Source organism: Eumetopias jubatus, unplaced genomic scaffold (assembly GCF_037043125.1).
Source record: "Eumetopias jubatus isolate StellerSeaLion01/CBP00866 unplaced genomic scaffold, mEumJub1_p1.0 scaffold_6, whole genome shotgun sequence".
Taxonomy (NCBI): Eukaryota; Metazoa; Chordata; class Mammalia; order Carnivora; family Otariidae; genus Eumetopias; species Eumetopias jubatus.
The window spans coordinates 98551787-98565148 of record NW_028274812.1 but is presented as its reverse complement, the minus strand read 5'-3'; the positions used below and the strand labels follow the sequence as shown (position 1 = coordinate 98565148).

Below are 13362 nucleotides of genomic sequence, written 5' to 3'. Positions count from 1 at the left end.
GGCGAGAATCTAAAAGGCCTGGGTTGCTGTTGAGGTCGCACAAATGTCCCTTGAGTGATGAATGAAACTCACGGTTAAAACTCCGCCTTCTGGGATCCCGGCTACACCCAGATCCACTCTCGGCGGATGCTTCTCAGTCCCGCCCCGTCCGGCAGGAGGCAGCAGACCCCAGTCCGGGTGCGGAGCCGGAGCCGAAAGCCCGGGAGAAGGAGCCAGAGGCCGTCGAGCAGACTGGCCTCCCGTCTGGAGCCCGTGCGGGACACGCCCAGCCGAGGGAGGGCGGGCAGTGGCGCATGCGCGCCGTGGGGAAGGCGCCGCCCGGAACCGGCAGGCCTTGCCCAGTGCCGGGAGGAAGCGCGCAGAATCGGGAGGCGCTGGCCGCGGGGACCGCTTCCCGACCCCAGGTACGAAGTTGGCCCGAGGCTGGCTCCCGATTTGTCTCCTTTGAGCCGCGGGGAGGGCTCGGGACTGCAGGTGAACTGTACACCTCGCAGTCGCAAACTTCCCCTTCTGAATTTTCTTGTGAAGGCACAGATACGGGCAAAGATGCTGAGGACCTGGGGAGGATCTTGCAAGGGATGGGGGCTGCTTCTCCCAAGCGTCGCTTCTTTCCACCTCCTGGGAATTCCCCGAATGTCCTCCTTCCGCGGCCCTGAATCTCCCACCTGTTCTTCCTACCTTCCTGGAGCTAGGGAGAGGCGGGAAAGGGATGGGGTTCTCGGACCATGGCATAAACGCTTGGCAGTTTTAACCTTCCTAGTACCACCCAGACTTCACTCGAAAATGGTCTTTCGAGCTCCAAGGGGTGTAAAGGTAGGTAGCTTTTTATATAGTAGCTTACCGAAAATCTTAGTGGGTTCCCCAAGTTTTGGAGGGCTAGGGGCAAGGCAGGGCCCTGTCACCTGGTTTCGTACACGGTGCAGTAAATCATTTTGCTGCATTGCACCCAGGATGTTTTCTGGCCTCTCCAAGTACTGAAGGTAGCGTTTGCAATGAGAGCATGTGATGCAAGGCGCGCATCGGCTCCCACTTCCATCGCTTTCCTTTGTGGTTCTGGTCATATGGTCCTGCCATGGAAATGGAGCAAGAGGGGTGATTGCTTTTTGTCTGCATTTTCTCTGTGAGTTCAGAAACTTCTTGCAAGGATTGGGAATAGATGTATTTTGCCTCCTTAGAATACTCAGTTCAGTAAGGAGATTAAGGGAACAGGCTGTTTCCTGGCAATAGAGCTAGACTGAGGGGTTGGTCAGTTACAAAATGTCTTCCTTGGGCAGAAGTTGTTCCTTTGGTTCATTCAGCAAGTATTTTCTACACACTCTGCCTTGGGCGTGGTTGTGAGCTTGGTGTTGTGGGGAGGACAAAGATGAACTGAACTGGAGCTTAGCCCTGGAGGAGCTTGCCTGGGAGGGGAGATAGGGAGGGGAGCCCAACCTAAGTAACTCTATACCAGGTAGAAGGAAGTGCAGCCCTGAGAAGAGGGTCAGAAGACTGGGAGCTGTCTCGGGGAGTAGCATCAAGGCCTCCCTTCTTCCCACCTCTCCTTCCTAGTGGTCCAAGCCAGAGACCTACAGGTGAGTCATCTCTGACTCATCCCTCCCCCGCACTCCCCACATCCAGGCTATTGATTCTACTTCACAAACCTCTCTGAGAGCTGACCCACCCTCCTTGCCATTGCTCCAGTCCAGGCCACCACCATCTCTTGCTGAGCTCAGCCTCCTCCTTCACTTCGTCCCATGACCCACTACCACTGCAAGGAAGCCCTTGCTAGAATTAAATCTGGTTGTGAGACTTCCTTTGTTCATCCCTTCTGCCCTTGAGACAGAACCCAGCCTCCCTCTACAGCACTCACAAGCGTCCTGGCCCTGTCTTTTTCCCCAGCCCCCTGTCTTCCCAGCCCCCCTGCACTCCTGTTCATTTTTGAAAACATGCCCTGCTTTCTCATGCCACTAGACTTTTACACACGTTCTCTCTGCTGCCTAGAGCACATCCTTCCTTGCCACCCTCTTCACTCGGCTTACTCCGCCTCTCCCCAGGATCCCAGCCGGGACCCCGTTTGCTGTAGGAATCCTTCCTTAGGCTCCCAAGTCCCCTGAGGCACCTCTTCTTAATATGGGGCCCATGCATCTCCTCGTAGGGCTCACCACACATCTGCCTCTGCTGTGCTGTGCTGGAAGGCCAGAGCCAAGTCCAAGGGCTTTCCGTGGCTTCCTACTGCCTTGCACAAAGACGTTCAATAAATAGTTGTTAAGTGGAGCTGAGCATAAGCTGTAACATTATGATTTGACCATCAAATGCCTGAGTCATAAAGTCACCCCATCTCCATTGTTTTCTCAGTGAGCTGGTATAGTTATAGCCTCACACATGTCAAGCTTAAAAATGGGTATAAGGGTGAAAGAGGAGAACAGTCATTATTAAAGCAGCTAGTATTTGTCGAGTGCTCAGTATGTGCAGGCGCTGTTGTAAGCACTTTTCAGTATTACCTCATTTAATCATCACAACTCTGCGAGGTAATTTTGTTACCCGTATTTTACAGATGGAGAGACGGGGTTGCAGAGAGATTAAGGAACATGCGCAATGTCACATAGCTAGTAAGTAGTGGTATCAGGTTTGGAGCCAAGCATACATTGTGGAATTCGATTAACTCTTAGGGAAAGGCAGTAGGTAGGACGGACCATGAGAAGCTGACAGGGCTGAAGATGGAAAGTCACCAGATGGAAGGCGGTGCAGTGTGGTTGCAACTTGAAGCTGTGAGACCAACAGAAGGGACTGATCCAGAACTTTACAAATCTGAAGGGCATTAGCTTTATCTGCATAGTCATTTTTTTTCAGACCGCTGACTCAGTTAGCAGAGGCATGATTGCTAGTGGTTAGGAATGAGACTTCTCTCAGTCTGAAACCTTGGTCCTGTTGCATGGCCTCGGGGGTATTGCTGGCCCTTTCTGTGCCTCAGTCGTCTCATCTGGAAAGTGGGGTAATAACGATAGGCCTTAACTCAAAAGGTTGGGGTAATAATTAAACGAGCCAATGTAAGGCTTTAGAAGGGTGCCTAGCACATGGTAATTGCTCGCAGACATCGTCATCCCCGTTATTATTGTGTGTTTATCCATCTGGCAGTCCGCAGTGGTTTTTGAGCACAGGTCCTTCCTGTGGGTTCTGTCCTGCAGCACTGCTCCGTGGACACAGACGAGTTCTCCTCTTTTAATTCTTCTTCCCTTGGAGGTTGAGGATTTTTTACTAGTGCCTCCCAAGCAGTGCTGTCATCTCCTGGGCCTCGGGTTCCCTTCCCGCCACACCCTTCCTCATAGTAACTTTTGGCTTCCTCTCTGAGATCAGTTCAACACTCCTTTTCTGTTCTTCTGGGACAGTTTGTTACCAGTTTGTGCAGAGGATCAAAGACTAGGTTAACCTAAAAGATGAGCAGCAAGAACAGAAAAACTACAAAGAAACCTCATATGAGTGCACCTGGGTGGCTCAGTTGGTTCAGCGTCTGCCTTTGGCTCAGGTCATGATCCCAGAGTCCTGGGATCGAGTCCCACGTCGGGCTCCCTGCTCAGTGGGGAGTCTGCTTCTCCCTCTGCCTCTGCCCCTCTCCCTGCTTGTGCTCTCTCTCTCAAATAAATAAATGCAATCTATAAAACAAACAAACAAACCTCATATGCTATTCCTTGTATATACAAAGATATTTTCCCCATGGGAGAAATACAGTAAAAAAGGTAAGATATAAAAGCGCCACTGTGAATCAGAAATTAAAAGAATTAAAAAGCTGCAAGGAACTTTAGGGTTCATCTCATCTATTCTCATTTTGGGGGGCATCAACGTCAGGGATGGGGCGTGGTCCAAAGCCCAACAGCCAGCTAGTGACCTGTACCCATGTCTCCAGCTTGTAGCCAGCACACTTTCTCTTACGTCTTCTAGATTCCTGGGTAGGATTATAATGAAAATTCTCAGCCCTAGATATATGTCTCAACTGCTGCTATGAGGCACTGTAGGATACTCTCATCACTCACATAGTTTTGTGCAAGGGGCTTCATTATATTCTTCAGTGATTTACCATTGATTAAGCATGGATATCTCTGGCTGAGCTTTCCTTTTTTTTAGTAGACTAGAGAAATTAATCTCTGTAATTCTGTGGAATGCATATCATTTTTATATTACCTATGCTCCCCCCAGTTTTTTTAATTTTGTAAAACTTGTCCCTTCCCCCAGCAGTAGAATTGCAACCTTGCCAATGGACCTGATTGGTTTCGGTTATGCGGCCCTTGTGACATTTGGAAGCGTCTTGGGATATAAGCAGAGAGGTAAGCCTTAACCGTATTTTTCATCCAAGGGACTTGGTGGGAGATCGGTGGTTGTGCTAAGATTATCTGAGGGTTTGTAAATAAGACAAGAAGCTGAAGATGTCCTAGAGGTGGCTGAGGACCAGCATGTCATGCGTGGAAGGGAGTCGAAGAGGGCAGGGGGCGCTGGGTGCGACAGAGCATTCCAACCCAGCTGTCTGGGTCTCTCTTCACGGGTCATTATCAATTGCATAATTAATTGACTTAACCTCCTCAGGGCTACTCGCTTATTATCAAGTGAGGATTTTTGTTTGTTTACATACTCTTAGTGTCAAAACCTGAATTATGTTGGTACTGTGTTTTGCAAAGGAAAATTTGTTAAATACTTAGATATCCTAACTGAGGTTGTCTCTTCATCTGTATCCAAAAGAGGAAAGAAAAAAAAAACCCAGTTGATAAGTTTTCGTGGAAAAAAATGAGAGGTTCTATTTGTGACATTGGTGGGCTTCACCTTGAGTGAAAAAGCCAGGTCTACATAGTTATTAGAGTTATTATTTAACAGTTGCTAAGAAGTCCAAGGCTAGAAGCACAGGTCTCTGTAGGGACTGAGGGGTGGCAGGTTAAAATAGAGTATTTTCTAAGATTCCTGGGAACCTCTAATTTACTTAGACTTTTGTTTGTTGCTCTTACGTTCTCTCTCAATGTGTGTAGCATCCTCGATATGTATTCAGTGGAAAAATATGATGGCACCAAAGACCTATAAACCACTACTGATGTTTTATAATCTTCTTTGAAGAGGGCTCAGTTTAAAATTCTGATAGGGTTGTTGTTGAAACACTTTTTCATTGTCAAAGATGTGTCTAAATAACTTCTGTGACAGAACAGAAAAAGCACCTCTGGACCTTTTTGCCTGCGTGTTAGAGGGGTGGGAAGAAGGAAGCGCGTGCATGCGTGTGTGTGTGTGTGTGTGTGTGTGTGTGTGTGTGTGTGTGTGTGTTGGGGCGGCTGGGGGTGGGGGAGGGGAGGAGAGACAAGGATTACTTTACAGTTCTAAGCCAGATCTCTTCAGGAACAAATTCAATCACATTCTCTGTAAGGTTTCTGATTTCAGGTGCATGTGGCTCAGTTGCACAATATGGTTCCTTGGCCTCCGACAGGAGCCCCCAACTAAGTGATCCTGGAAGCCCCCGGGGGCGTGTGTTCCAAAAGAAGCCCCCTCTTGTATAATGTAGGTTAAGAGCACAGGCCACAGAATCAGACTTTGCTAAATTCTGCTCATGACACTACTCCTTACTAGCTCGGACACTCATGTGAGTTGTTTTAACTTCTGGGCTTCACGTCCTCATTTGTATATTAATCAGTTAGGATTAAATAAGAATAATGCATGTAACACATTTCACATAGTGCCTGGCCAGAAGAAGGGTTTAATATTCTTGTTTCTACTGCTACTCCCTGCCAGTGGGAGAGTGTGTGGGCCAGTGGGGCAAAATACTTTTTTCTAGTTTTGTATTCTGTATAATGTTTTAAGCTACTTGTGGTCCAGCATCTTAGAGCTGTTGTAAAAGTGAATCAACTCTTTCTGTTTTTACTTAAAGCTTCCCTAGACATGAATCCCGTATAGTTCGGCCAGGAGACCCTTCCACGGGAGAGTTACTGAGAACAGTGCTGGGTAGGTTAAAGATGTGACATCAGAATGGTGTTTGGTAAGAGGACAAGTATATCAGAATCCTACATTAGACCAGGTGCCGGGCTTGGGTTGGGTCAGAGTGAGGGGCTGATAGATTTCTGCTCTTGCCAGGAGCAGAGAAAGGGGAGAGCGATAGCACGGCGGCAGGATGCTGAGCACCAAGTTCTGAGGTCACCCCTCTCCCACATAGGTCCCCAGAAAAGTGCATAACCAAGAAGACACTATGATTCTGAGGCTTTTTCTGAGCCAGGTAGCCAGTGCCCAAAGCCAAAGATGGGCAGAAAGCTCACTTGGCCTTCTCCTGCACTGGGGCTGAACCTGACTTTGTACCTTCCTACTCCAGTTCAAGGTCAGGGCATAGCAGCCCCTCGGGAGAGGAGGGGAGCAGGAGAGCTTGTCAGGCAGGTGTCGTGCCCTGAGGAAGGGAGGCCCCCATGTGCACCTTTCAACTCCTTTGAAAACTCCTTGAGACTGCCCCAGCCACGTTGGCACTTGGAGGAAGGGGGGGGTCGGCAGAGCTGGGAGCTTCTTCTTCTTCTTCTTCTTTTTTTTTTTTTGGTAGCCCCACCATAAACTGAGCTTTTTTTGCAGGATCTGGCTCCCTTCCACCAGCCATAGCTTTCTTATGAGGTAGAGGCCCACGGTCCCAACTCCTTCCTCACGCAGGATGGGCTCGCCCAGGGAGCCTTCCCACCTCTCATTCATGTGGGCTGCTGGTGTGCCTGCCCGTCCCCACTGTTTGCTGTCTGAGCTCGCCAAGACTCAGGTGCAGATGCTGCCCCTCCCTCCATATAGTTAAGGTGGGGAGGATCCTAGCAGTGCAGAAATCGTCAGGGTGTACAGAAAAGAGTCAGAGATCTCTAAGTGAGAAGACACCTTAATTAAGTCATGCATTCCAGAAAATGCTTAAATCCCCTTAACTATTTTCTTAATAAGCTGTCTTCTGCTTAAACATGATCCATAACAGGGAGTGCCTGGGCATGCATTTTGTCAATGTTTATTGAGTGCTGCCAAGTACCCAGCACTCTGGCAGGTCCTGGAAAACAGCAGTGAGCAAAAAGAGACGGTGCTCAAAAGCAAGTCAGGGGGCTGACCATAAATATGTGGACAGGTGTACAAATACATGACGGTGAATTGGGGGAGGCTCTGATGGGGGCCCTGTTTCAGAATGGTGGGTCAGAGAAGACATCCCTGAGGAGCTGACCCTTACAGAGAGATCTGGAGGTGAGCTGCTGCAGTTGGCCAGGTGAACGGTGCAGGGAAGATCAGTCCAAGTAGGGAACAGCATGTCTAGAAGCCATGAATAATAAAGAGTTTGACGTAGGAACTGAAAGAAGGCCAAGGCTCCAATAATCGAGCAGACTTGGGTTTTTCCGTAAGTGCAGTAGGAAGCACTGAAGGTTTTTAATTAGAGGAGTGACCTGTCTAGATGTATGCTTTTAAAAAGACCATGTTGCCGTGTTTGCAGAATAGATTTGCGGGGAGGGAGGAACAATGAAGAATTTAACATTATCTCCAATTGTAACATTCTAAGCCTTTATATATTTGACATGGATGGTATTACTAACTCTGTTTTGCAAACGACAAAACTCAGAGAGACTAAGTGCCCTCGCCAAAGTGCTCCAGGCAACAGATGGAAGAATGAGGACTAGAACCCAGTGCGTGTGCCTTCTCATTCAGGATGCTGCTGTGTGTCTGTCTGTCTGTCTGTCTGTGCGTATGCACGTGTTGCTGCAATGGTTTTTAACCCTGGCTACAATCTGAATTTCCTATAGATATTTAAAACAGATGCCTTGACCCTACCCAAGGGATTCTAATCTGATAGATTCTAAATAGAGTGAGCTCCACGTACCACCGACTGTGTGTGTGTGTCTTTTGCACCGTGTCCCTGGCATGCAGCCCACTGCTGGCGTGCAGGAAGTGCTTGGTGTTCGTCACCGTGCCCTGGGGCAGTGAATGAATGGGCTGGGGGGCGGGAGTGCACTGGCTGGCTGGCTGGCTGGCTGGCTGCGTCAGTGCCCTGGCTCTTCCCATTTCTCAGTACAGTCACCATTCATCCCTGAGTTCTGTCATCTGGAGGCTGGAAGCTTTGTTAATTATTCAGGACAGAGCCATCACTTGCTTTGCACAGGACTTCTCTTTCTACCTCTATGAGCTTAAATACCAGTGCATCCTATTTTTATTATCACAACCTCAGAGCAAAAAGATGGAGGCAAGGAGAAGAGGAAAAAGAGAGAGAGAGAGGTGTAAAGAAGTCAGCTGATTGTCCAAGGTCATGCAATCAAGGCCCAAACCGCTACCACCAGACAGGCTTTCTTATTCATTCAGGCCATATCTAACCCTGGCATTGTTGTGGATTCGGGGTTCCTCTGCCTGTCATTTCGGGTTCAGCAGAGATCAGTCATACCTTAGAAACTGTCCATGAAGAGGCTGATATGTGATTTGGCTTTATCTAGTTACAATGCCCAGGTAGATGTACATTGGAAGGTGCATGTATCATACTTGAAGGAATGGAAGGAATTCCTTTCATTTGGGGATCCTCTTTCTGAGCACATTTTTTTTTTTCCCCAGGCGGTGTTCCATCTTTGATCGCTGGTCTTTTTATTGGATTTTTGGCTGGCTATGGAGCCTACCGTGTCTCCAATGACAAGCGAGATGTCAAACTGTCACTGTGTAAGTAAGACATTTTTTCCAGTTATGAAGAAGGGTCGAACCTTGGGAGTGGCTGTTTTGATACCCTACACTAGGCATACTGGAAAACGTGCAACCACGTGGCAAGTGGGTATGCATGTGTCGAGACTGAGCACAATTCTTGTTCCTTTCTAGACCCAGTCGCAAACAAGCAGTTAAGTAGTTCACATATACTTATTGTCATTTTGTTCTTTATATCAGTAAGTGATTTTTCCTTGAAAGCTATTCTGAAATTGTGACGTCAGCACCCTCATCTCTTACATAAAACGGTCTCTCTCTCTCCATATTGATTCAGCTCCTAAAAGGCTGGTGTGACGCTTCTGAGTTTAATATTATTGCCCAGACTGTTATTATTTAGCCTCCAGACATCCATTTCCCAAAATGCAGTGCTGCACATTAAAAACAGTCACCCTTTTTCCTAGTATTTCCTTATTCATCAGGTCTTACTTACAATAAAAGATTCTGATTATTTTCTTTACTTTCACCGAAATGAGCATTTATTGGGTGTCTCCTGTGGATCCAGACATACTGCCTAGTGTTCCTGAGGAAAGTTGAATGAGACACAGTCCTAGCCTTCCAGGAGGTTCTACCACCAGAAATTTAAGTTAGACAAAGACTTTTGAAGATATTTCAGGAATGGATTTTTAACGTGCCTGTTTACTCAAAAACCTTTTCAATAGGCTAGTTTATAAAATCTTTTAAGAGAGCACTTTATCTTTTCAAGAAGGCAACTTAATACTTACACATAATCGTCGTTATATTAAAAAGCTGAAACAATGTCTTTTTTTTTTTTTTTTCTTGCACAAGCAGGCATTGATAATGTGTTTGAAACTCTGGTTCATGCATTGGTTTGGTTTTTAGTTACAGCTTTCTTCCTGGCCACCATAATGGGTGTGAGGTATAAGAGATCGAAGAAAATCATGCCGGCTGGGCTGGTTGCAGGTTTAAGGTAAGAAAAACTATTTTTCTGTACTTTCTTCTACCATCATTTAGTGTTGACTTTTTGGCAAGAGTCAGTTTTAACTTGAAAAGGTCAAAGTAATTTTTGTTACAGTAAGCATAACTGTAAACCCTTAAAATATCATGCCTGCAATCAGTCTTTGGTCTTGATGTACCCATGAACATTTTTGTGGAGTATATGTGTTGCTCTAGGATCTGACCACATGTACTCACGTTTTTTAGAATAAATAACTGAATTCAGGGGCTCCTGGGTGGCTTGGTCATTAAGCGTCTGCCTTTGGCTCAGGTCGTGATCCCAGGGTCCTGGGATCGAGCCCCACATCAGGCTCTCTGCTCTCCCTGTCCCACTCCTCCTGCTTGTGTTCCCTCTCTCGCTGTCTCTCTCTCTCTCTCTCTCTGTCAAATAAATAAATAAATAAATAAAATCTTTAAAAAAATAGAATAAAAAACTGATTTCAGCCTCATTTTTCCTCAAGATTGACTCATCTGAAACAGTAAATACATTCATTGAAATCTGATACTCAGTCTCAGAGTGTTCGACAAAGTGATAGCCTGCTACACTTAAAATTTTGAATTTTTAAGGGACAGTTAATATTAAAAAAATAAATAGGGAGCCTCCGATTTCTCTTAATTTGATCCCAGTAATTCTATCCATGAGATTAAGCATATTAACCACATACAGATTTATAGGTAACATTTTTAATTCGTCCTGGAGGCAGCCTTTGTATGTTGAAAGCCTTAAACATGTTTACTTCTTTTGTTACACATTTTTACTTCTCGGAATAAAGAAATAATGAAATGTATACAAAGACTGATGTTTATTGCAACTTTAATTCCAATGGGACACATGACGAACTAAAGAATTAGAAACAACCTAAAAACTCACCAATAAGGAAATGTTTCAATAAGTGTTTTGTCTGCTTAATGAAATATTGAGCAGCAATTAATGACACATTTTCAAAAACTATTTAGTGGCATTAGAACATCTTAATGATGCTGTGGGACATAAAAGCAGAATAAATAATCAAATATAGTATGATCTCAAAAGTTTGTGTATAAAAAAACAAGATAGGAAAGATAGGCTTCAAACTGTAATAGTGTTTATCACTGGGTGATAATACAATGAGTAAGTTTCTCCTTCCTACTTTTCTTTAGAATTTTCTCGTGTGGCTGTGTATCATGTTTATGACTTGGTGGGCGGGGGGTGGTGTCAGGGAGGAAAGTGATTACAAAGGACTGTTTTCCAGTTATGGCTGTGTTCTAAAAATGATCCTTGGTAATAGAAGGAATCAGAAGTAGGGTTTATGGGTCAAGAAGAACAAGACCCCAGTCAGTGGAAAGTAGCTGAAATTGTAATAATAACACCCCAAAATTGCTCCTTGCTTCTTTTTTCAAGCCACTTGCCTTTACTAGCTTATGAAAGGTTTGTGTTCCTTTCCAAACCTTTCTCTTACAAAGGTTCGCCCCAGATTTTCAGAATCGTGAGTTTTGATTTTGCTCATTCAGTCAATCAGCATTTTTAAGTGGCTAATTCAGCCATGTCTGGGAAGTTCCAATACAGAGATAATTATGGAGATCATCCCTGTTCCGAGGAGAAGAGAGCATCTTGGAAGCCAAAATTTAGTAACAGTACAGGTCAGGGGAATATATACTAACCTCTGTTTTATGCCACGTAAGCGTGACCCACTCTTTGCCTTTCTTTTATTTTAATCCAGCCTCATGATGATTCTGAGACTTGTCTTATTGCTGCTCTGAGAATCCAAAGGAACTGAAGACTAAATTCATGTGATTCTACGGGCAGAGCATACACTTTGTATTTAAAAGATAAGCTTCAACGTGGAATGTTAAGTGTCTTCTTTTACGTTAGAAGCAACAGAAATGCTCCAAAATGAACAGGAGTTTGAGGGATTTTTTTTTTAAACCAAAAACTCAGCGGTTTTCTACTTGTCAGATAATGATTTTATTAAAGATATTTAATAAATCATTATACACGCTTTCATTTACTGTGTCTACTTTTATATATGTGAAGTTTTTTTTTTTGACAATTCCAAATACTCATGTCTGATGTTTAAATTAAACTATAAGTTCCCAGGTAATGGAATGCCAGAAGTGAACTTTACAAAATGCTGATGTAGCTGCTTGTCATTTGTGTGATATTAGAAATTACAGTTCTTCCATTTTAATTTTATTGCTGCCAGTGTTATTTTTCCCTTTAAAAAAACTCTATTCTTAGCACTCTCTGTGTACTAACAGAATGTATTCAGTATTCAAATAAAATGCATTCTGTTTTAAACCTGTTTCTCTCATTTTAATGTCCTCTCTCTCTACTCAAATCATTTTCAACATTTAAGTGTTCAATTATTAATGAAAGAGATTGGGAATTCTTCCTCAGGAGCAGATATTTTCCCTTGCTGCAACAATGGAGATAATATTGTAATAATTCTGAAACAAAAATGATTTTGTCCATTTTGTCCCAAATCACCATTTCATTTTTAGGCAGAATTATGACAGTGTCCGCAGCACTTACTTTTAGGCCCCAGACTAAACATCAAGAGACTTGAGTTCTAGCCTGGTTCTCCCACTAACTGGTTATAGGTTCTTTGGAAGGTCATTTCCTCTCTCTGGGTCTTAGTTTCTCATCCATAAGGAGGAATTTGGACTAAATGGTTGATGAGATCCCTTAAAGCTCTAAAAATCCGCAATTTTGATCCTGTTGCCTCTACTCCATGGTGTCAGATTATAAACCCATTCTTTACGTGAAATGGTGAGTAGAGCCCCAGTTGGTAAGAGCAGAATTGATACTGTTGTGTTCACTTCCCTTTCCTAGCTGACTTTCAAGGAAGTTATTAGACTTCCAGTGATAAGTAATTCAATTAAGGGAAGAAAGGAAGGAAAGGGAAGGGAAGAAGGGACGGGAAAGGAAAGGAAGGGAAGGGAAAAAAAAGAAAAGGAAGAAAACCTACCAGTTTAACCAAAAGGGAGGAAGGAAGGAAAGAAAGGAAAGGAAAGGGAGAGAAAGAAAAAGAACCTACCAGTTTAACAAAATAGAAAACCCAGACAAAATCCTTTGATACACTTCAAAAATATTCTACTTTAAAAAATCCCACTTATCCTAATGGTGCTAAAGAGGTTGTTAGCACAAGCAAAGTTGGAAAAAGTGGTTTTCATTGGGTGCTGTGTGTACTATGAGAGATGACTGAGAAGACCCTTCAGATTTGGATTGACAATTTATACTCATGATTATGATACAAAAGTAGAAACTGTGAAATTGATTATAAAGATATATGCCATATCTGTAAAATACTCTACTGATTGAAAGTTTAAGAAACTAGGGGCACCAGGGTGGCTCAGTAGGGTTAAGCATCTGCCTTTGGCTCAGGTCATGATCTCAGGGTCCTGGGATTGAGTCCCGCATGGGGTTCCCTGCTCAGTGGGGAGTCTGCTTCTCCCTCTGCCTCTGCCCCTCCCTCCCACTCATGTTTTCTCTCTCTCTCTCTCTCTCACACAAAGAAAATCTTTAAAAAAGATGATAAAATCTAAAAAAAAAAAGAAAGTTTAAGAAACTAGCTTGAAGCTATGCCATGTCCAGGACTTTTCTCAAACGGGTGTGGAGTGGGTGACGGTATTTGTATATGTGGAGTGTTTTGTTTCTTAAAGAAGTCCTTGATATCCACTGACTTACTTATGATTTTACTCTTTTGTAATAAGTAGAATGCAGAAGAATCTTTATTTGGATGATTCTGATTC

The 13362-nt window shown here is 44.3% G+C and overlaps 1 protein-coding gene across 5 annotated transcripts; it reads left to right on the top strand.

The window, feature by feature from the left end:
* Window positions 1–310: 310 nt before the first annotated feature.
* TMEM14A (transmembrane protein 14A) lies at window positions 311–11908 on the top strand. Of its 5 annotated transcripts, none has more exons than XM_088023942.1 (6): window positions 311–404; window positions 2534–2588; window positions 4210–4298; window positions 8536–8637; window positions 9517–9604; window positions 11331–11908. In XM_088023942.1, the coding sequence occupies exons 2-6, from the start codon at window positions 2575–2577 to the stop codon at window positions 11368–11370; spliced, it is 333 nt and encodes a 110-aa protein (XP_087880068.1). In that variant the 5' UTR covers window positions 311–404; window positions 2534–2574; the 3' UTR covers window positions 11371–11908. The 5 variants fall into 5 exon arrangements, with proteins under 5 accessions (XP_087880068.1, XP_027953250.2, XP_027953254.2 ...); XM_028097449.2 differs by having other exon boundaries at window positions 4207–4298; XM_028097453.2 differs by lacking the exon at window positions 2534–2588 and adding an exon at window positions 1451–1571 and having other exon boundaries at window positions 4207–4298.
* Window positions 11909–13362: the final 1454 nt, after the last annotated feature.